Source organism: Seriola aureovittata, chromosome 6 (genome assembly GCF_021018895.1).
Source record: "Seriola aureovittata isolate HTS-2021-v1 ecotype China chromosome 6, ASM2101889v1, whole genome shotgun sequence".
Lineage (NCBI taxonomy): Eukaryota > Metazoa > Chordata > Actinopteri > Carangiformes > Carangidae > Seriola > Seriola aureovittata.
In genome coordinates, this window is record NC_079369.1 from 4,220,980 (window position 1) to 4,245,560 (window position 24,581).

General features: G+C 39.4%; 1 protein-coding gene across 1 annotated transcript in view; it reads right to left on the reverse strand.

Moving 5' to 3' along the window:
- Window positions 1–24,168, reverse strand: part of LOC130171395 (uncharacterized) — a 69,172-nt gene extending 45,004 nt beyond the window's left edge. Inside the window, exons 1-3 of the mRNA XM_056379385.1 lie at window positions 23,894–24,168; window positions 17,503–17,624; window positions 13,040–13,087 (exon numbers count right to left, since the gene is read on the reverse strand). Coding sequence (XP_056235360.1) covers window positions 13,040–13,087; window positions 17,503–17,624; window positions 23,894–23,951 — 228 coding nt within the window. The 5' untranslated portion in view covers window positions 23,952–24,168. The remainder of the gene's footprint in view (window positions 1–13,039; window positions 13,088–17,502; window positions 17,625–23,893) is intronic.
- Window positions 24,169–24,581: the final 413 nt, after the last annotated feature.

The window sequence follows — 24,581 nt, forward strand, 5'->3', positions numbered from 1 at the left end:
GCTTTTTTAGAAAGGGGGAGAGAGTTGATACAGACAAGAGTAATGAGTCTCTCCACCTGTAACATGATTCTGTCTTTAGAAGCAGGCCTGAGGATGGGTGGGTGTACCCACCCCTTAGTCCTCCCAGTTGGACACCACTATTCTGCAGCTCATTGTCTTCGTGTGATGGGTCAAGAAGATAAATCCTCTTACCGCTCTGGTTTTGCAAACAGCCACAGAAAAATGATAGCCCTGGGAGCATATTTTTGGCATCATATAAATAAGAAATGGAAAAAAAAAAAGAGAAATTATACTCCCGAGTGAATTATCTGGTTTGCAAGCCATGTAGGGATCTGCAATCACAGGCACCAAACCAGGATACCAAACCATGTTGGTAACATTTGATTTTCTATTAGTATTTAATTATTTATTATTATTTTATTTATTTATTATCTTATTATTTAGCATTTATAAGCAGTGTATAAACAATAAATAAATTACCACTACAACACACTTAATTGTAAACAGTTGACCGTCTGTCATGTTCATCCCAAACCAGCTCTAATCATCAGTTTCTTAACCCCTGAAAAAAGGCCTGTTATGATTTTTTACTTCGGTTCAGTTTACCACTTAACCTCCTTTTGTATTTCCACTATTTTATTAAAAATATTCTGGTGATCCTCATTTGCGTTTATTTATTTCTCATTTTATTCTGAATTACGTAGTTGAAATTTTGACCAGGACAGTATAGTCTGTTATAAACCATTTATTGTTAATCTACTGTTTACGAATGGTGTATAAGGGGAGTTAAAAATGAAGTGTGAAGTCTAACTGTAAAAATCTTATAAACCAAGTGCCATTCTTATGGTAAGAAGTTTGAGCTAAGTGGAATGTTGAGTTAAACTTTCCAAATCTTAAATCTACAAAGGTGGTGGATCACTGCACCTTGGGTTCTGTTGAGTATATTACAATTACACTAAAATATTATACACTAAAATGAAATAATTTCAAATATGGAGGTGATTTATTACATTAGCGGCGAGCAGTTGAGACCAGCACAAAGGGAGATTGTATGAAGTTTATAGTGATGAAATAGTCAAATTTATTATCTTGACAGCTGGATATTCCAATTTCTTTGCCACTGAGCCATGTAGATTTTCCAGAGTGCAAACACGTTTAAGTACTTCTTCAGAGTCAATTAAATCAGATACTAGTTAAATTACCATTTTTATTAACCTACAGGTTCACATTTCTGTAATTTTAATCACTATTGAAAGACTATTAGAACAGCTTTCCTATGAAGACAGAACTAAGGGTCATTTAGAGAGCGACAGAATTAATCACACAATGTCACTTCAAATCTACCTTTCAATTCACTTTAAAGCTTGCTCTAAGATTTACATGTGCATGGGGAATTATCTGTGGTACGTTAAAGGAGAGATCAGGAGTGGCGATGGGCTGCACCCACCTAAAGCTGTAGGGAACTTGAGCATCACACCTGAGCCGAAGTAAGATTATTAAAATGAAGGTTGTACAGTTTTTCAGAAGGCTTAGAGCAGGGTCGTTAAACATCCAAAGTTCAACAACTGTCAATATTATGCTACAAATCATTTTCCATTTCCCCCCCGTACCTGTGGAGTTTCCTCTCCCGCCTCCACTGTGTGTGGTGTGAGCGAGCCTCTGGAGTGTGGACGGTAAATAATATACCAAGAGAACGTTAACCTTAAGTTGTGGTGTTAAGATGCAACCTCAATTAACAAGAGTAAATAATCCTTGTGATTACTTTTAGCTGGCCTTTATCTCGTACATAACCTAATTAAATGGACCATCTAAACATAAAACCACAACTAATCAAGAGCTTTGCTGAGGCATTGCAGTATGGATGTGTGGGATTTTAAAAACACACCCACGCATGTGTGAGCGTCCATGCGTCCCATACACACACACACACACACACACACACACACACACACACACACACACACACATTTAGTTTGAAGAGACTTAATGGATAATAAATAGTTTTTGTTTCAGAATAACTTCTCACAAATCAGTTAATTAAATGTACAAGGGATTTATTTTAAATATAAAATAATGGGGGGAAATTAAATAAAAAAACAAACAAACTAGTAGTCTGCCTCTCTAGTTTCCAACTAAATTAATTAAGTCCAATTATTAAGATAGCTAATAAGCAATGTACATTCTCTCCATCTCTGAAGGTTGTTTCATTAATTTTCCAACAATTAGACTGACCTCATGATGATCATTGAGTCGAGCGAGTTGTGTGTCTGTGGCCTTCAAAATAAACTGAAAAATCAGTTGAAGAGATATACGAAGTAAACTCTTTTAAACATTACAAGACCACAGGCTATTTGAAGCGGTAAACATGTGCTAGTAGTTTTATAACATTGCTCAGTAGCGCTGCGCAATGCACCACAAAATATACCTGCGACGGTTTTATTAGTAACAAACAAATCTAATTTTGTCAAGTTGGTGGGAAATTTATCCAAGTGGCGTTGAGAGTTTGTTCAGATTCTGCATCATTTTAAAAGACGAAAGAACATGTTCTACTTCTTACAAGTGAAAAAGCTGAATCCATAAGTAATCAGTTCATCACACTCGAGGGTTTTATATTAATAATTAATTCACATTAGCTAATTAGTAAACTTTAGATAGAAATTGCAGTGAAACTGACATGAATGAGACAGTTTCACTGCTTTCATGACTATTTCCGACTTGTGTTACTGTTGTTTTAGTTTACAGTTGAACTGATGTGATAATAATGAAGAAAGGAAAGTGGCAAAATACAATGCAGAGTCTGGAATACAGGAGATTAATGTCATCAATTGCCATTTTATATAGTATTACCTACCAATGCTAATGTTAAAACATTAAAAGTCTTTGCACATTGTCAACCTCCAAAACTAGCTACTAAAACAGTTTCTCAGTGGAGAGTTGAACTTTTTCGAGATCTTAGTGCGGTAATATCAGATTTGGTTTCATTGTGTTTGCAGGTTAAAATTGGTTTAAATAGGCCATAGGAAATTGACTCCATTTAATCTGCAGCATTGAAATGTAGACCGTGTAATCAGTTCTCGTTCACATGTGGGCCAAGATAAGACTGGTTTTATTTATGTGTAAATCTATCCTGAGAGGCCTCATTCTTGGCTGTGGCTATAGTAAGCCATGCCTCCAAGCTATAGCAGCGTGTGTGTGTGTGTGTGTGTGTGTGTGTGTGTGTCTGTGTGTGTGTGGACATAACTGGTCCTTCACTTGGGTCCCCACCCTCTGCCTCAGGATCCTTGTGTAATTGAGAGATGATCTGGGCATCGCACACAAAGCATGGTCACACTGCCTCAGGAAGTGAGCACAATAATCTTTATAACAAGGCGAGGATGCCTCTTCCTCTCACGGTGGAAGTAAGAAAATGTAACTCAAGGGGGGGATAATATAATTCCTTAAGTGTATTGTTCAATAACAAAAAAAAACAGAGGTCACCTATAAGCAAACTAAATCTGACGTGTATTACACCTCGGAGCCACAGTCATGTCTGCATATGAACAGTGTATTCTTTGTCTCAGCAAAAGTTGCAGTGTAATGTGATACGTGTGTGTATTCTTAATCATTTGCATCCATATCTATTACTTCAGCTCGGTAGTGGCACAATGCATTATGAAGAAAACTTGATTGTGAGTTGTCACCAGAGCCACATTGCCTTTAATTACAGCCTTTGCATGGACATATATGCATACAAATGGCTTATTTGAAGAGTGGATGAAAGGGAGTTCATTTGAAAAACTACAACAAAACCATTTGTTCCCACCAAAACAGCAGTCGCTGTATGACAAACGATGCTTTAGTCTTATGAATAATTCTCAAATTCTAAGCAATCAAGTTTTAAAGATATCGTAAATCCTGTTTAAATGGCCTTATTCATTACATGGCAGAGATGGGAGGGATACTAATAAAGCGTTACGTCTGAAATTGTCACCGACTTCATGCGTCGCTAGGAGATGTGCAGCACGGAGCTGATGTATGGTGCGACTGACTGTATGGTGATGGAAATGTCGCTGTGGCCTCGTTAGCATTCTGCTGTAACCCTCGGGCAGGGGTGTCAGATTCTCTCAAAATTTACAGCTTAGTTTGGAACCAAAAGATTCTGTGCATAATGGCTGTGGGGGCCCTTATAATGAAAATACTGATCCTCACTAGCAAGATCTGCTCTGAGGACAATGTTGATTAATGAACAGCTACATATGTGAAAGGTTAGCAGTGGTCAAAAGCAGCAAAAACTTGAAATTGAAATATCAGCCATTTGCTGCAGTTTCTGTTAGTTTTCTTGTATTATTTTAACTCACCGTCGTTGATAAGACGGCTAGGCTTTGGGCCTGCTGCTGAAGGATCAACTGCAGGTAGTCACACACTTTTCTAATGCCTACAAATCTTTACAATAAGGCCACTATTATATTGTCTCATACTGTCCAACTGTAAGTAGAACACAAAACAAAAACAGCTCAGTCAATACAAACTGTGTCACTGCAAACTGATGCTGTGCCCCAAACATTATAAAAAACCCAAAGATACCAAGTGTATATAAAATGATGCACAGGATTTCTACAATACTTGATGGAAAGTAAAAACTGTACGTCTATTGTGATGCTGATAACCTGGGATGGAAATGATCCTGCACGTAGGGATTTATAGAGCTGTTTCTTGCCACTATACCACTATGAAAGTGGTATGAAAAGAAAAAGAAAAAGATTTTTATTTTGTTTCGCTGCTAATAAACCCCGAATGTTACACAGACCTCATGTATTTGATGCGGTAAATTAAGTTAAGTTAAATGAACACAGGCTTTCAAATGTTCTTGCATGTGGTGCTCTCCCGTACTTCTTTAGACGCCTCATTCCTGGAGCACTCTGCTAAGAAGGGTAGAAAATGTGAATTACAACTAAGCTACTTAACCACAATGAATTAAGGCCGAACATTTGAAAATTTGATACCGAAATTACTGTCATTATGGTGCATTATGTCTGAGCATAATGATTGCTTTGGCACGGTTTGAAGACAAAGGCAGACTCTGGGGGGAAGTATAGTCAGAGGAAAAGTTGATTTCATGGCTGTTAATGATATGTGAACTTCAAACCTTAATTTTAGCAGCCATCATTTCCTGCCATCTCACAACTTGTCTTTTGTTAGCTACCTAAACAGTAATGCATCTGCAAATGATTTCTCTCTCTCTGGACAAAGAGTGAGCCATACCCACAGAGAGCTACTTGTCAGACAGAAAAATAGATCTTTTTTTTTAGGCTCATGCTTAATTTGTAGAGCACGCTTCAATGCACAACAAATAAGAGGGAACATACTGTACAGGAATGCATAGACTGTTTAAATCTTTCATCACTAATTGATGGTTTTTACAGCAGTAAACATCTTAAAACCATAAGCATCTTTTAGCAAAAGTAGGAATAGTAAGATCTACTGTCCTTCTGCAGAGCTCTCTTTGGCGTCTGCTGTGTTTTTGTGGGTACAAAGTTTGCACTAAACGTCTAAGGGTGTTGACAAAGAGATGAATTGCATACCAAGAGCAGGGACCACACAGTAACTGTGACCACGTTTTCCTAACAGCTGTATTATCGACCTACCAAAACAGACACGTGGAAAATGGGACAGACTTTGCCTCCAATTTTTGGGACGTTTCCTTGGTTGCAAACAGTGTGGAGACCAACTGGAGCTGTTATTAATTCTCCATCAGTTTCAGTTTGGCTGCCTGAAAGCCAATTAAAGGAGAACTTAATTGAATCAGCCTCAGTACCCTCCCGAACAGGAACTCAAATGAATTGTGCTTGGGGATGGATGGTTGGAAGGGAAAGGAGGCCATGGAGGTTAAATAAAGAGGGTAAAATTACGAAGAGTCCAAGGCTCAATCCCAGTTCCCGCCCATGGCCCTACCCCTCCATTTTGCACATAGGATATGATGTCCTGTTTCTTCTGGGGATCGAAGGGGTGATGGTCATCATGCCCTCAAAATGGCCATGCACACGGAGCATTTTCAGGTGCAGAATACAAATGGAGTATTAGAAGAAAATTCACCGGATAGTTTGCAAAACGAGTAATGAGTCGTGTCCAAGGAAAAGATTTCTCCTACTGTTTGTAGCTCTGTTCTGAAGGGCTACTACTGAAGGTTGAGGGGGTATTCTTTGCTGGGAATAAAGGTTGCATACTGATCCCGCAATGATGGAAATTAAATCTTGTTTGCAACATTATCCACCCAAACCAGATGCTGTTACTCTTCAGTCTAAACCAGACAGAAATTTCAGCCAAAATTTAGTTTAGAATTTGGATCAAACACTGCATTTAACCTGAGCTATTACAGTAGGGAAAAACAGGGTACTGTTTGAAAAGAAAACTGAAATTAAAGGTAATGTTTTCTATGAAATCAGTCCAGTGAGGTTCTAAACTCTGAGACCACTGCCCCATTTGAGTTTTGACAGTCTGTTCAGTCACCATACTGGACCCATGAAAGAAAGAGTGAGGCAGCAAAGACACTACAGACGAGTGGAGGACTGTCAGGCTTGACTGCCTACCATTCGGCACACTCTGCCATCACCTATTGTGTTAAGGGTTGTCGAACTTGTGACAGCCCTAAAACTTAAAAGCATGATGGGTCCTTCCAAATTCTTAAAGTTGTAAAGAGACAGATGTCTTTAATCGCTAACGGTTGGCAATCAGCGCTATGTGGGCTTGTATCAGTGGTCGAAGGATATATAATTACGAGTATGTCAGCAGCACACCATGAAAGCATGAAAACATGTCTCCTAGCAGACCTGGCTCTTAAACATTAGTCAACCATTGCCACTGGAAACATCCTCGCCGAGGCTTGAAGACGCTGTTTCCATAAACCGTCTTTTAAAAAGGGGAACTTATTCACAATAGCTGCAGTATAAATAGTTTATATTTCGTCGAACAAAAGGTTTACGCCAGTTCCACTTTAAAAAAAAAAAATGCCCAAAATTCTAAGAAATAGATAAAAAAAATAGAGAAATCAACAATATTTGAAGACGTATGAAGAGAAAACAACTTTCTGAGGTTGTGTGTCCATTGTTGAATCGAAATGGTTCCCTACTAAGCAACATACACACTTGTGCAAACTCAAACATTCAAACACATGTACTACCTCAAGGCCATGCTCCATTGTCCTGGGAAAGCCATGAGGAGGAATTCCTTTCATGTGTCATCTCCTGTCACAGTACTGTCCTGACAGAGGCTTAGTGACATGTGAGAGGCCTCGGCAGAATGTCCTGCTTTTAGTCAAATGAAGAGTCTGGCAGCTGCTGTATTCATCAAAATCAACGGATAATCTGCTTTCCATATAAAATCATGTGATGATTAACATTTTTTTTTTTTTCCAAAGAGGGGGATGGGAGTGTAAATGCTTGCACCTTTAAGGAGACACTTGAGAGACACGGGGCGGGGAGGGTTGGGAAATGGTGTCAGGAGATTTTAAGTTGCATGAACATGTGTGGAAACTAAGATTTCAGGTTACAGTGTTCCTCTGTCTGGACTGACTTCTTTTTTATGATTTGAACTGTCCGCTGTTCTCAAATCATCAGATTTTTTTTTTTGTTAAAATCTTTTTCAAATACTGTTAATTTATTTGAAGCCAAGAATTACAGTCAATCAAAACCAAAAACTATCCCATATCTAGAATAACAAATCTTATTTTGTTCTTAACAATAGAGTAACTAATTTATCATTTGATTTAAAACAACTAATTTACCCCTGAAGGAGTACAATCTGTCACTTATAATGACAGTAAAAAATATGCTCAAAACACTGGAAGAGACATGTTAAAGGTCAGTTTTAAGTTTGTTTGTAAATCAATGTCTAAAATATTATATAGAAATTGGATTTTCCACCACAAAAAAAGAGCATAAAATACAGTGACATTTTGTGTATTTTTGTACAGCAGTTACATGGTGAAAAATAGTGATATCCAATTGCATGTTGTGTTTGCTTTTTGTTGCTAAATTCCAGCCATTATGGCTCAGAAAACATAAAATCATATTTACTTTCCAAACTATAATTTCCTTGACACCTTAAGTATGAATTATATAATAAATTCAAACTGTGACAGCTATCCTGGAGACATCCTCTCACTGCTGTAGAGGGCTGCAACATACAAATACCAATAGCCTTTACTGTACATTTGGTGTAGTATAGTTTTTTTTTTTAATCTGACGTATTATGATCCACATCCTTCACCTCTCCTCGGCTTGGTACACCCATGTTCGGTCGTACATTACTTTGCTTTTACATTGTGTCTAAACACCAGCAAAGATGCAGTGACTCAGTTGTTAGGGACAAATTAGATGCAATATAGTTTTCAAAATCCTTTTCAAAAGACAGTGTGTTTAATATCATGCCTGCTGCATAATGAAAGTTTGAGGCTGTGCTCCCTCCAGGGTTTGGTTATACAAGAAAATCTGGGAGACACAGACATTTGTGTGTGTATCGTGTCTGCACTTTAAAAATTCCCTGAGTACATGCAGTTGGGGGCACCTATATGATACCTTACTTTAAAACTGTGAAATTGCAGTGTGGTAATTTTATACTGCATCACCACCTCAGAGACTACTCAGAATAACATTTTTGCTTGCAACAGAAATTCCAGTATTTATCGAAGAAGCACTGATAAAACCACTTCTCCAAATGGTTCAGTCCTCGTCAACCTCTTTTTGGTTGCCATGGAAAATGACAAACTACCAGAGAAGTCACTGCACATAGAAAGTTAACTTAAAATGGGTTGACATGCTCTGCATCTTTGCTTTTAGTTTTCAACTTGAGCCTAATTTTCAACATATCACTTGCAATTTGACATTTCAGATATGCATTATAATTTAAAGCAATGAAACAATTCACATAAGAGTGCTCTCCTTTTGCCATACAATGTCACTGAAATTATGTTTGCTGTCATACAAAACTTGACCTGTGAGCTTGACCCATCACTACAGATCCAAGACACCCACATTAGCAGAACTTGTCATTTCCTTGTTCTACCGTATACTGCTAATCAAGCTCATTTTCTAATTTGCAGCATTAATTAATATTCAGGAATTCAGGAAATTACAATTAAAATGTACTACCAGACAACTACTGTAGATGTGAAGTAGCACAACACTGGCAACCTATTTCTTTTAATAACAGTTCTCTATTATACCAATATGGATCCTACAGTTATCAGGTGAGAAACCCCTCCTGGTACCAAGAAACACTATTTTTTATTAAGAGTGCATCATTAGACACATGGTCTGTCCTCCTGACCCCAGCTCTGTGTTGGACAAGGGCTAATCAGGGCCAAGGAAGGCAGCTGTGAATCTCTTCCTCCTTCACCACTCCCCACCAAAATCTTCTCCACCGGACTCCAATCAAAGGGAGCAGAGGCCATTAGGCAGCTCTGGACCTCCTTTTCTTTATAATTACACCCTCCTGGATTGACCGAGCACCAGCTAGCCCTTTGCTATTTGCGGTAATTAGTCCAGAATGTGAGCTGTCAACATGCAAAAATCGTGCCAGTAGGCCCACAATGCCACAGCCGCCCCCACAGTGTTCAACAACAAGCACCTAGCCTTGGCCACTGGAATGCATTAACTTTCGCCTCTCTTTTTTTTTCCCTCGGCGACTCATGTCAAATCCAGGTCCCTCAGAACAAAATCTTAATAATTAACTGGCAAATTTTAACATGATTGCTTGTGACACACCTACTCTGGTAATTATTGCTTTGAGGCCATGTGCTAATGAAATTAATGCATTCATTGCCCCAACAAATTAGCATAACTCATACAAATGGCCCACATTTGAGACCCCGTTGCAAAAAGGGAAAACAACATGCAAGAAAAAGCAGCATCAACAACAAGAACAAAACAAAAAGCTAGAAAATGAAATGACTTGAACATTGAACTGGAGACCGTATGATGAGCACTGTTTGCTCAAAGTCTTAATGGCTAAAGCCTCTTAATGTTAACCAAGGGTGATTGCAGTAATGCATTACAGAGAGATAGCAGTGCAGGACCAAATGATTATCACTATCATCATTACAGTCATTGCTGATCTACATATACATCTCTCTGTGGACAAATATTAAATGGCTGTGCCACTGCAGACATTAAAATGTTATTATACTGATGCATTAACTTACTGTAGAAGAGTTCATATCAATACAGTGGAAGCTTCCCAACAATCATTCTCTAAATGGCACAGCTGCCACTCGCAGCAATCACCAGTGCTGCCACTAACCCCTGTTCATGGCTGTTTGGTCTCACAGTGGGATGTCTCTCAAGACATTTACTGCTCGCCATTAATAATTGATGATGATGCCATCGGTATAATGGGTGAAGACAAGTGCAACAGTCAGTTGGAGATAGTGCAAAAGTACAAGAAATAACCACTCATAGGTACAAGAAGAGCAAGGATGGTTGGAACACCTAAAACATGTGTTTGCCTGCAGCCAAATACTGGCAGGGAAACAAAAAAATGAAAATGGCTTCCATTTAAAAAAAAAAAACACTGACTTACATTATTACAGTCAGGAGAGAGTCTGCAGGTTAGCATGACAGCTTCTGGTAGTGTTTCCGCAGCCTCTCTTGATATATCATGGCAACCTCATTTTGTATAGAAAATCAGTAAACTACAGCACAGAATCATTAAAGATTATCTAAGCTCTGAATCAATGCAGTGTATTTAATACATTATAACAATGCATGATGTTTTGGACCTAAAGGCCCCATATTTTACTTTTCCAGTGTTTTATTTGTGTGTTGATCCATAAGAAGATATATTTGTGATTTTAAGAACCAAACACCATCTCAGTCTAGTTTTACATCTCCTCTCTCAGGTTTCTCTCTGGAGCTCTAGAAACAGCTCAGTGAGCCAATCAGAGGAGAGGAGGTTCTGAGTGTCCAAATCCTGCAAGGAGGAACACTGGGTCCGGATGGGCTGGGCTTCAGGCATAGTCGCGAGCCGTGACTGCTTTGTTGTGACATCACAAAGTCCTGATCATCATCAAAGGTCCTGACAGTTCGTTTTAAGGCTCAGTTTATGAATACAGGCTGTGTGCATTTCTCTGTGGACTGAGCACTTTCATACTTTCACAGTATTAATATAGAACCCTGACCTGTTTTATAAAAGACATGGAAATCTACCTTTGTACATTATGGGACCTTTAATGCTGAACTGAAATTAAAATTATGTTTTGCTAATGAGAATAGAACCCAGAGAGTTTTGTTTTTAATTGTGGATCAAAATAGTAATTACTAAAAAGGAGAAATTTGAGTGTTTTTTATGCAATCACAACGCCCACATTAGTGTTCTCCAGAGGATGTGAATTTGTTGCAACAGCTGATGCTAGTTAAACTCCATACTAATGCAGGACCAAGGCAACACTGAGAGTGTGGGAACTGGCAATGACGCAGCAGGTGTTGAAATAACATGAATGAAAGCTAACATGACTTAATGCTAATGCTAGACAGCTAGGCTAAATAATGTACACTTTCCAAGAGGAAGCTAACTAGCCTAGCCTAGCTGACTAGCGGAAGCTAGGTTAACTAGTCAGAAAGTGTAAGCTAGCAAGCTAATAAGCTAATTATAGAGGGTAAATACCTACCACTGACTGAGCAGAATGCAAACTAAACAGCATGATGGGTCCTCCCAAATACTGGATGATGTAAAACCACAGATTACCGATGCTATGTGGGTTTGTATCAACTGTCAGAGGATATATGATTCTGATGTTCTCCAGTCAGTGCACACAACGAAAGCATGTCTCCTAGCAACCCTGGCTCTCAAATGTCAGTCAGCTGCTGCTAAGGGAAGCCCCCACCCCAATCTTAAAGGCTGCTTCAACAAATATGTCCAAATATGGTTTTATCTACTTTACAAAAATTAAATTATATTCACAATAATTATTGTTTATGTTTCCTTGTACAAAAACTGATAGGAAGTCAAATTTCATATTGACTTTAACCCCTAAAACAACATCATCATCACCCTTTTGGTAACAAACTCTAGCTTTATATAATATAGAGACATGCTGTCTTGTATAAAAGAAAACAACATCACACTCAAGATAAATTGTTCTTTGACCCCAAATGGAGACAAACACAAATTCCTAGATGAATAAAAACAATCAGTGGAGACTTCCCTCAGACTAAATGTGTGTGTGTGTGTGTGTGTGTGTGTGTGTGTGTGTGTGTGTGTGTGTGTGTGTGTGGGGGGGGTGTTTCATGTTTAAAATATCTTAAAATCCTGAAAGGTCGTTGTCAGAGTTACTGTGACATTTTTGGATCCCTCCTATACATACATACACCCAAGAGCAGAGCACAGCAAAGATCACATTTTCAACTCATCGCTGTCGTGCAAACAATGAATAAAACACTCAGTAGACAGCTTGTGATGCTTTGACCCACGGCGCAAGCATGAATACATACAACACATCAACAGTATACTTCCTAATCTGAGATGGTTAGTAATGCGGCCACCTTATCCAGCATGCAACCCCATCTGTGATGACACATCAGCTCCACCACTTCATACAAATAAACTCACAAACACCAGACACAATGTGTTGATGGAAAATTTGCATTAGGAATGTACCACAGGAAAGCGTGATTAATTTCTGCTCATGAAATGAATACAGATTTTGTCATTACATGGCTTGTATCCTTTGCCAAATATTGTAATGTTTCTCCCTCCTTTTTCACAGTGAGTGTTCTGCTGCAATAATAAGGAATAAAAGGCAGCTTACAGCTCATAAGCAACACAACTGCTGGCAAATCAGCTAAATCACAGAGCAAAACAAAGACCTGATTGCTCATTAGTATTATGGATCTGCTCTGTTTAAATCTGCTTTGTGAGATGCAGCCACTGTTTAATGACTTAAACGGTGTTTGTTTAAATGCTCGCTACCTACATTTCACACAGTAAGATTAAAAGAATGAGACATCATCAAATATCTCATTGAATTTTTATAATACCCCCTATCAAAACACACGAATACACTTACCTTGGCTTTGCAGATGATGCATCGCAGCCTGTCTTCACTCCCACATCCCTGTAAGGAAATTACATTTAAAGTAATTTAGTGACAGTGAACCATCAAAACAACTGATCTAAAGCTGAACTTAGTGCTAAATGATAACTATGGGGTTGTGTTTTGATCAATAAACTAATTATGTTTCTTAGATTGGAAAACCACAATTTAATTTTTTAACACAAAGGTGCATTGTGCATAATAATGCTAATTTAATTACAGTGTTACAAACATGTTAAACACACAGTGGCCCCGTGGTGCGAAGCATGACAACACTGGACAAAACACAATTTAAAAAATAAGAAACACAACCAGATTTTTGAAAACAAAACAAAACAGGGGGTAAAATTTAACACAATAACACAACATTTACGGATCCGCAACAAAACAGATGACGCAAAATTTCAGAAGGCACGACAAAACAGAAACACAACAACATTTCACATTTCACGCGTTTTCAATTTTGTTTGTGTGTTCTGTGTAGTGCTGTTATCTTTTGCACCTCTGGGCCACCGTAGATACTGCATGGTAAACATACATGACTGGATGTTGTTTTAGTGCATACACTAAATATACTGCACCACTTCACATGACAGAACAGCACTTGAAATAAAAATAACATGCTGGCAATAATCTTCAAGCTGGTGCTAACTAACTGAAGAACAAGAAAAGCATTTGTACAAACACTAAGTGCCAAATCCGCTGCTAATATGCATGGCATGTAGGAGCACATTTTGATCGATGTTAATGGCATATAATTATAGAACACCGCTATTAGGCAATGTGATTTTATAAAGAGGACCATTGCCCCTGGCACTGTGGCCTGATTGCTGTGAGTGTTGAACTAATGAATGTAAACCAAGTCTGTTTGCAATGATGAGAATTATCAACCCATGAGAGAGAGACAGGGTAATTGTGTGTGTGTGTGTGCGCGCGCAATTAAAGGGATGTATAGGCAAGCACACACAGTCAAGGGCATGCTTGCTGATATAAACACACAAACACACATATATATCACGAGAGAAACATAAACCCATCCTCTCATTATGTTCTTCATCTGTTCACATCTCGGTCAATGCTTCACTCTCTACTGAATATATGCTATGTTCAACTAGCATGTTGTTAGCATTTTCAGTGCTCCTCTTCTAACTTCTTTTCCTTCCTGTAACTACAATGGATTCTATTTCAGATGGATGGGATCCCAAATCCTGAAGGGCATTTTTTTTTTTTGCAGAATACCACTCCCATTAACTTCAATAGAGTGAAACCAGATGTATAAAAATGAAAAATTGTATTTATCTGTTGAGTTAGTGACTGTATACCATTACTTTCCAAAAGCCTGCGCCCGTGCTCTGTATTTTCTCAAGCCTGTTGTTGGATCGGGCAGTGAGACACACCAGGCCGCACTCGGCTGGTGCGGTACGAGCCATACAGTCCTCCCATGCCCTTGTACTTTGTGCTGTGAGGGGTTTCACCCCTCTAGGAATGCACTCCCTATAATGAGGGTCAGGGGTCAAAGTGCTGCCGCGCCTTGAGGCTGGGATCTCCTAGGCACACTCAGTCACTGACTCTGTCCCTATATTTAAATCCTGCCTCAGGACATGTTTTTCAAAGGGCATCTCCTAACTAGTTCCTGGTTACTAATTAGTTTTCTGCAATGCTATTTGTCTTTGGGAACCTGAATGGGGAGGGATGGGAGGGGGCACAAATGAGGCGGTCTAAGAACAGATAGCGTATGGTTTGTCTCAGTGCAGATGATGATCATTCAGATAGTCCTCTGCTGCAAACACACTCAAGTCCTGTACGTATCAACAGTTATGGAAATTAATGCCAGCGCTGTTTTGTTGTGTTTGAATTCAGCCTGCCCTGTTGTTTAGTGACAACATCTGTGTCATACTGTTGTGGGTGAAATTAAATAAGGACTTGGAATTTGCCCTTTTTTTTTTTTGTTCAAGCTGCTTTTATGGGTGGTAACAGTGCATGCTATCACTCCCAGCTGGCTGGCTCTCTCTCACAAGTCAAATCATTATTGGATTACATTTTCTGGCTTCATAAAATGCGGTTAAGAGGCACTTTAGACATATGTGCATGACCTGCTTTCCAGAGATGGCTATCAGAGCAAAAGTGACAGGTCAATTGCTGATTTCTGTTCCGTAAAAGGGAAAGGGGCTCCCTACCCTGAGCACTCTAAAAGGTCGCACGCTGTCTCTCTCCCACTCTCTTTCTCTCTATCTGCTTCTCTCGCACACAAAAACTAAAGTAGTCTTGTAGCATCAGCGCACACTCACAGCAGAGAGCGAGGTTCACTGTGTGCGTGTGTGTGTCTGTCTCTGTATATAATTGTATAGTGGGAAGACAAACACTTAATGGAAGTGGCTCTTCACTCTGACATCTGGGTGGTACGGATGAAAGGTCTGCTGTAGCATGTTGTCTACCACTTGTGGAGCATCCACGTTCACAGGAGTGGATGGCACAACAGCAATATTTTCAGCAGCAGATGCGCGTTTATCTTGGATTAATATACAGTGATGATAACTCATTCATGTTTCATTGGAAACGTACAGCTGCTATAAAGTATATTCTGATGTTATTACTTAGAGTTGCACTCTATGTTTACTTCAGTTAGAGGCTGGCATTCAGAAGAACCATAAGTGCAGACATTGTATAGTCCAAAAGTGCATAAGTGACACAACCTGAAGCAATTTTCAGTTTATCTGCTCTTTGGCTCTCTAGTCAGAGCGGTTCTCCAGCGATTTAGTATTGAACTTCCATAAAGCTGGCATATTCGCAAGATAGAGATTTAAAATATACTAGTAAAAACTGCTGCAGCATGTTCTGAGATATCCTGACCTTAAGTCTCTGGAAGGGATCAAGCTCCCCTAACACTAGAGCCTACATTTCCCATAATGCAACATGACGGTTTCTTTGTTAGACCCTCCTTGTCTGGTAAAGGCCCTTGTTTTCAAACTCCATGATTGCCAGTTTGCAACACTGGCTTTTGTGTTAATTAATTTGTCTCAAAGACCAAACCCAGATTAAACTGATGACATCACCAGGGTGGTTTTTTTTTTCTGAGGTTTGACAAAGCTCCTCTAAAGACACAGATGATATTATACAACTGTTTTCTCAGGCTGAGTAGTACCTCACATGGCAAGTAAACTGACTGTGTAAAATTGGTTAACTTTGCCTTTAGTTTTTTTTTGTTAAGTTGAACCACAGAAGAGATTAAAGATTAATCTTTTCTTTTCTTCTGTACGTTTGACTGACTGTATATGATATGGCTTCTGCAGACATGAAGCCACATGAGCATCAATGTGGAGTCATGTTTCTGGCAACCTGACAAGTCTCAGTGAAATATTAACTTTGCTTTTAACTTTGTTTTGGTCTCAACCAACTCCTGAGGGAAATGTCCTGCTCTTTAGCTGCTAAATACTTCACTATATTCACCAGCTGGTCATTAACTCTGTCAGCCTCCAAAACACCTCTTAGCTGTGGCTTAAACAAGGCCGACAGGAAAAGAGTAAAGGTATAAAGGTAGTGACTCTTTTCACGTCACACAGTCGTTTGATTCGTCATTCGTAGACAACAATTAGTTAGTGCAGCTTTAACTTTTGGCAAATCATATGATATGATACTCAGTGCTTACAGCCATTGCTTGTAGTATCATAATGTGACTGTTATGATGCCCTTTAAGGCAGCTGAACAGTGATTACATTATGTAAAAAAGAAAAGTGCATTCATGTATCGTCTGTCCGTACGGAGGAAGTTTGTTATGTGACAAATAAAATCTGCAGTTTAATTTACATTTCCATATGAACACACCTCCTCCCTTTACTTTTGGCTTCTGCTTTTTATTTCTGGGGAAAATACTTGTGTATACAGGAGTGATTATATATTTTTACTATTATGGCAGCAGCAGCAGTTGCTGTGAATTAATGGTGGAAGAGTAATTAGCATGAGCAGCAATAAGCACCATGACGGCACATACAGAAATCCATAACTCCCACTGAAACATACATTTCATGAACTGAGAGAACTGTATTAGTGATCTTACAGATGTTAATGAGTTATTCTGCAGTACATTGACAGGTGTCGGGTGCATGATAGCTTTCTGGATTCCCGCCAGTCCACCACGAGGCACTTCTCACAGTTTCAGCCTCTGTGTTTCAACTGTGTAACGATGACGTGTTATCACTGCTAGCAACCCTCATTAAGACTAATTGGTATTGCCATTTGAAAGGTAGCTCAATACCTTGAGGCAAACAGCAACGTTTTGTCTCAATAAGGAACGATCACATGGCAAACACATTTATTCACCGTTCGAAATCCAACACAGACACCCCCCCCCCCTTCACATTTTGACAAATTGCTGATGAGGAAACAAAACGCTATAAATTCAAAATATCAAGGTTCCCTACATGGAAAGTCTTTCTTACCCTCTGGATCCATGTGGATAGACACACGTGATGGGCAAGTAAATTCTTGCAGTCGCAGAAATTCCTCAGTGGGTCATTGGCTTTAAGTTCAACATCCCTGCATATAAAGCACTCCGGTGTCTCTGCAGAAGAAGAGGAGAAGATAGAGGTTAGAAATGGTTTAGTGCTGATTTCACATCACATCAAAGGCTAAGCCCAGAGAGTCACATTAAGATTTGTTGTCAGTGAGGTAATAGTTAACTGACTCAGAATTTATTGTAGTATCATTGTATTTTCTTTAGAGGAAGAATATAAGTTATTTCCTATTACAGCGTTCAACCCACACGGCACAGCTCCCTCGAGCATTAGACTTTTATTTTGTTCCCAGTGGGAGCGTGGCAAAGTGAATCTGGGCTTTAAATGTAATTGTCACAGGTTGACATTCTTGACAAGACAATAAATACAACAGTGCAGATGATGTGAGACTGATAATGTGAAATAAAATTCAGGATCTATTCAGTTATTATTATTGCCTGACTGAATCATGTTCATTACTTGGTATGTTTCTGTTGATAACCCTGCCATTATTTGAGTTGTGTCCAATGTCGTGTGTCATTTTGTTACTTCAGAGCAAAATTATGTATTTTGTTCAGCAGAGATCTCAGAAATCATGAAATGAAGCAATTAGGAACTGTCTGAAGAATAAATTGGCAAACCTTTATCAAATCACCTGATGGCTTACATTGTAATTTTGAATTGTTCTTGGTAAGATAAATGCAATAAAGAAAAACACATCTATTATGACTCAAAGAGGTGATAAAGTAAACGCTGTCCTCCTGTGTCATCCACATAGCAATCATAAATGGGCCAATCTGTTTTATGGCTTTTATAATCTGGAGCGTTTGGCTATTTTAGTGGAAAGCATCTGACTCTGTCATTTAAATGTGCATTTGTGGACTGCGGTTTAAGTTTGACTTTACTGCGATGCTTAGTTGTTCAGTGATAGCAGCTCAAAGATACAATACTGGACTACAACTTCCATTGAGTAGTTTCATATCCAAAAGGCATGTAACAAACTACTACTACTCTCCAGTGATCTCCGATGGCATCATTTTCTGATGACAGACCTGTGACCACGTAAATGAAACAGAAAGAATTTGAATTATGATAAAGACGAGCTATAATATGTGACGTGAGAATTTGTAGTAGTAGTAAGAAAACAACAAAACATTAAAGCTGCATTAATAGATTGTTTTCCAACCACTATGAGGGCAGCACAGCGGGCTGTTGCTAAGGTAACACATTACCAAACAGTTGCCTGTCAACACGATTAGCGATGTTAGCATTCGGTTGGCTACCTGGAGAATATCCGCCATATTCACTCGCCTTTAACTCTGTTTTTGTCAAAAATATTAAATAGTGTAGCTTCAAGTGCCACATACCATCATGCCTTCCCAGTATGCATTGGGCCACAGGCAGGATACTTTCTTGGCATGTCATCAGTCTAACACGTAGATATGTTACTCACGCTAACATGACCATTTTAATGTCTTCATTTTCCACCATTTTTTTTTTGTTGGATATTTCAACATTTCTCTATAATTAGCACATACAATCCAAACAGGATTTTGTAAAATGTGTTAAGCCTAACTTGATGTAAAATTGTGTTTTGGCACTAGGGTGAAAAGAAGGATCAGGAGTCGTTAATTGTTAACGACAACACATTGGCCCAATTCCAATCTGGCCCCTCCACCAACCCACCCACCCACTCTCACTCCGTTCACGTGCTCGTGTGGAGGCTCCGCCAGATTAAGTGTCATTCCAAACCAATTACCCTTAAGTGGGAGTGGGTTATAAAGCGCTCCAACAACGAGTCCGCATCGATGCAGGCTTACAAACCACACTCGTAGAGAAGTGCAGCATCTCTTTAGAGTCCGGGGCGCAGGAAATGCAAGTGTTCCACGCAGTTACTTTCAAAGGATAAGTCATTAGTTGCCTCACCTCAAACAGACATTTCATGGACTATTTTTTTTTTTTTGGATGAAATTAGAGGTTACGTTCTAATTTGGAACAAACATGCCATTGTTTATCCAAGAATATGATGTATGTTTCTCTTTTATTTATTTGACTTGATTATAATTTCAGGAACTATGGAAAAAAAACAAGGATATAATTAGATTAAGATGGCAAACAAAAATGTTTAACAAAATAGAAATTCAGTCAGAGTTTTTATTACTAGTATATATGAGTAGTTTTTCATTTTCATTCCCCGTACACCTACATATCTGTTGATGCTGTGTATAAGATCTTGTTTTGGATAAATATATATTTAATTATACTTATAATATCGTTTCTGAAATATTTTGGGTAACGGTGAATTTCCTGTTGCCGTTGGAAAACGGTGAGGACGTCGGAAAGCTTGCTGGTGTATTTGTACCTGCCCCCTTAATTTAGAGACCCTCCACAGCTGCGAGTGCGACTCTGCAGAGAGTTATTCTCCATCACGGAGTGGGAGGGTGGAATGGGACTCGGCCATTGTTATGGTAGCATCAAAACTTACCACAGCTGCTTTGAACTTAAGTCAGTCAAACAGTAAAAATGATCTGTCCTGGTTCAAGTAGGAGTGGGCATAAAAGCTAAACAGTGGAAAACATCATGTGCTAGCTGCTAGCCGAAGGCTGGGGTTAGCCACGAGATCCTTTAATTGTGTTCCACTGTGCTGCAACCAGCATCTCAGCAAACTTCACCAATATCCTCAGTGATGATGCCCAAACTGGAGCTTTGACGCTAAATATTGGACAGTAGCTGGGAGCCAGATTCTGTTGGTTTCATCCCATAAAAACACAGTGAGGGCTAGCTGTCATGCGTGCACTCGCCTGAGTGGGGGATAAACTGCTGCCTCAGAAGCTCCCGTCTCTTTGGGGGTTCTCGTTGAAACGCATTGCTTCAGGTGTAAATCTATCTTGAGCTGAAAAATCTTTTAATCAGAGGGTTTGGTTTTTAATGTAACCCATCAGAATCTGTGTAAGCAGATTTTATTACTGACCAGGCATATATCTCTGCTTGCATTAATATCTCTGAGACAAGCTGTAAAACAGAGACACCAGATGAACTTTTTTTTCTCGACACTCATTTTGGTGAAGTTAAAAATCAGGAATTTTCAGATAAATGTGTGCTGTCTGGCTGCCATTTGCTTTACCACCCTGTTACTGCCCCCAACCACCTGGCCTAGAAATGGAAATCATTCAAGTGAGGCACTCCCCTTATACTAGTGTGTGTCAAAATTTCTATGTTTGCTTGCTTTTCCGTCTGCCTGTCTAACAATATATCAGATTTAGTTGGTTTTCACTCATTGTCAAAATAACTTTGTGTGTGTGGAGGAGTTTGAGGAAAATAATGAAGCCATGCGGAGACATACCTATAGACTATGACAGTCTAGCTAACAGGCTGTCTGTGTGTTTCAACAGCCTGACCGAAAATATTTCCAAAGTCACTGTGATGGCAGCTTCACCAATTATACCCACAAGTCATTTTTAACATTTCATTCCTCCGAATCTGTACTGCTTTTACGGTCATTATGGCAAGCCCCAAGGCACTTCTGGAGCTAAATAACGGCTGCACCGCTGCTGTGAAAATAACTAGAAAACAACATTACAACAGAGATGTAAACATGCGGCATGTCAATCGTAGCCAAGCTGACAAGTCTGCATGATCTGTGACTCCCATAATTAACTGTCAGCGGTGTCAGTGTTCGGCAGCGTTTCACATGAAGGTGAGCGCTCGACTAACTGGCTGAAGTCACCCTCTCTACACGATTTAACAGCTAACAAAACTTCCTCTGTGCAGCAGCAGCTCCGGGCTGTGTTGTTTCCATACAGGGTGACGATGTACTAAAACAAAGTTTGTCAGTTGGAGACACTGATCTCCCGCTATCACAGAGGAGAATACCAACACCAACTATGTCAAGAGCTCTGTTTATACTACTTGACTGTCTGAAAATGGCTTTCACTTTCACTGCTGCACAGTACCACTGCCGCAGATAATAAGGAACAAAATGATAAAAGGGTAGAAGCCATCATCTCAACAGAAGCAGTCAAACTGAGCAATGCTATTTGATGAGTTTGAAACACTGTACAGTATTTTATACAGTATGCCAATGAGGGAAAATGCCAGATTGGGATAATTTAATTGTCTGTTGCATTGCTAACGACCTCATTAACAAAAGAATGATGGGAAACCAGCATGGTCTGGGCGAGGAACCGCCTGTGTGACAGCCATCTGGCTACAATGGGGGGTGGGGCTGGGTGGGGGTTGGGGGACTGGTAAACTAACACCACGGCCGTCACGACTTCCAAGCACAGGCCTAGAGCACCTCTAGATGGAAGCAGGGATTAGTGTTGTACACTATAATTCGCCTTTTATTTCTCTGTTTATAACCAAGTCACAAAATGAGATGACAGAGATGATGAGGACTGATATCACTGGATATTAGAGACATCTGCCCGGTGCTGAGGCGCACCTTTTCCCTGACCCAAAACTCTCTCAAAGCATAAAAACAAGTTTCTCTTCATCCACAACATTTCTCTTGATCTTTTAACTGATATGAAACAACGAGGGAAAAACAAATAAAAGGACAACGGTTTACCTCCTGTGTCTGGCCCCATATTTATCAAGTGTCTCAGAATACAGAACACAGGCTGATGCTGTGTGTCCAAAACTCTGCAGGTTATTAAAAGATAGTTTAGACAAAACAAAAAGAAATCATCAGTTTTTGTGACTAAGACTTAGAAGAGAACATTCTCTCCACAAAAACTGAGGTCTTGGCAACCGTAATGGATAGGGGACAATACCCTTTGCAACAGTGATGATTTGGGTTTGTGTCGACCACAGTTAAAACAGACATGAATCAAACTTTGACAGCTCATATAGGGCATCAGATAATGCACAGATTCCTTCATTTCCACAAGCCACATTCATGCAAATGATCGGTTATTTACTGAAAACCACTATCTGTAATATTTGAGAGACATGTTCATATTTTTACAGTGTATTTCCCCAAGACATGGGGGCAACACGGAGATAACTAATATTTCCCCCAGCTGTGGCAGCACATAAGTTAAAGGAGCTGTCCATCAATTTAGCATTTCGCCTCCATACAGTCGGGGGACATCAGAGAGACAGATTTCAAAAAACGTCAATGGTCAAAATCAAAGCAGCAGAGGCGGAGATAACCAGACTGTTAGGAACTGGTTTGGGTAAAGCTCCAATTACACAAGATCTTTTCATTTCCCTTAATATAACTCAAAAATTACATCATCATGACATCACCAGGGTTATTTTATTCAGACCTTTTCAGATCTCCCTCAGGAGCCACAGAAGATATTACATAGACTTTAGTGTTTTCACAGGCGGGGGATTGCTCTCTGTGACAAGTCAACTGAACTCGATGGGTAAAATCAGTGGAGTGGCCCTTTAACAAGTGTCAGTGAGAGCGGGACTGGAAGACAAGACGCTGTGTACTCCACGGAGAGAGGCTCCACAGCCCACAGAGGGTCTGCAACATCACTGCTGTGCATGCAATACTGCACATTATGTCTTACATGAAGCACTATTACAGATATTATAGAACAACGTGAGGACTGAGCTTAGTTACCTGCTGTTTTAAATTGTACATACTATAATGTATGTGCATGTTTACTTACAGCTTACAATGCAAATGGCTTATTGTTAAATATAAGATTACAAGATTCAAACTAGTTACTGAGCAGTTTATTAAATGGTTAAAACGTGGTACTGAGAATTAACAGGTATCTGAGTGTATTAGAGACCAGGATAGGTATAACACTAAGCATATTTAAAATTCAAAGATATGCCACCTTTGGTATTTAGTAAACTTTTGTACATGCCACAATTACTGTTAATATTTACTGTTTATTTTCTTTCATTTATTTGCATAAAGGCTAATTGTTTTGTTTTTTAATGTCTGCTTTCTGCAATGGTTGCATTTACTTCTTTTCAAACCTTTGCATTGAACTGCAGTGTGATATGATTCGATTGTTTTATGACAGGTAAACTTTTACAGTATGTTGTAAAACAGCAACGATCCTCTCCCTCCCAGGAGTAATCCTTCTCCTGCTGAGACTCAGTGTAGGATTTGTAAACAACTCTCAAAGGTCTACTCTGAGGTAGGAATGGTTTCAGTCGCAGTAACTTTCAACACAACTCCCTGGAGGGAGTGGAAGACGTTTGGCAGTTGCAGGCCCTGGTCTCAGTGCGGTAACATCTGGGTGCCAGAGACAGTGAACATGTCCAGATAAGAAAAAAATTTCTACTATTCACATATGAACAAATCGATTCCAACGTGTGATTTACAGCATCGTGAAATAGCAAGTCTCTAGGACAACATACTTACCTATGAATAAACTTCTGCATGATTCTGTTGAAGACAGTGGTTGGTACTCACTGCTCATGTTTCACTCTTTTGCTGTGGCTGAGAGACGACTTCTTCCACACACTACTGAGTGCTTCCAGATACCAGCAGTTTCCTTCACTTCCTGTTCACATTCCTCTGTTTTCTCTCGCACGAGTTACACAAACATTTAGAGACAAATTAACCTGTCAAAACTGAAATGCACAACTTTCTGTATTCTATCTGCGTTTCCTATTACTGTATTCTCTGTCAGCTGATCTCTCTCTGTTTCTGTTTGTGCGGAAGTTGTGAAAGTGAGCAGCCAATCACAGCTGCACTCTGGGGCACGTCAGAGCAGGAAGCCAAACAGTGAAAAAAACAAAAAAAACAAGAGAAGCTTGGCAGTGAGCTTTCGTGTATACTTCATCAAGACTGTCTAAAAATAGATGTTGTGGGTGAGAAAGTGACTATCACAACACACCACAGAGGAAGAGTTTTTTAAATTTCAGTAACATGAAAAATGGTTTAAAGTTGAAGAGGTAGCATGTGACGGAAAACACTACTTTCCTAAAAACAACGATGTGTTGCAACAAACCATCATGCTCGCTCACTACTGGGAAATGACTAACAGATTTTGGAATTTCCCCCCACACATCTTTCTGCACATCATTCGAGCACAAATATTGATTGA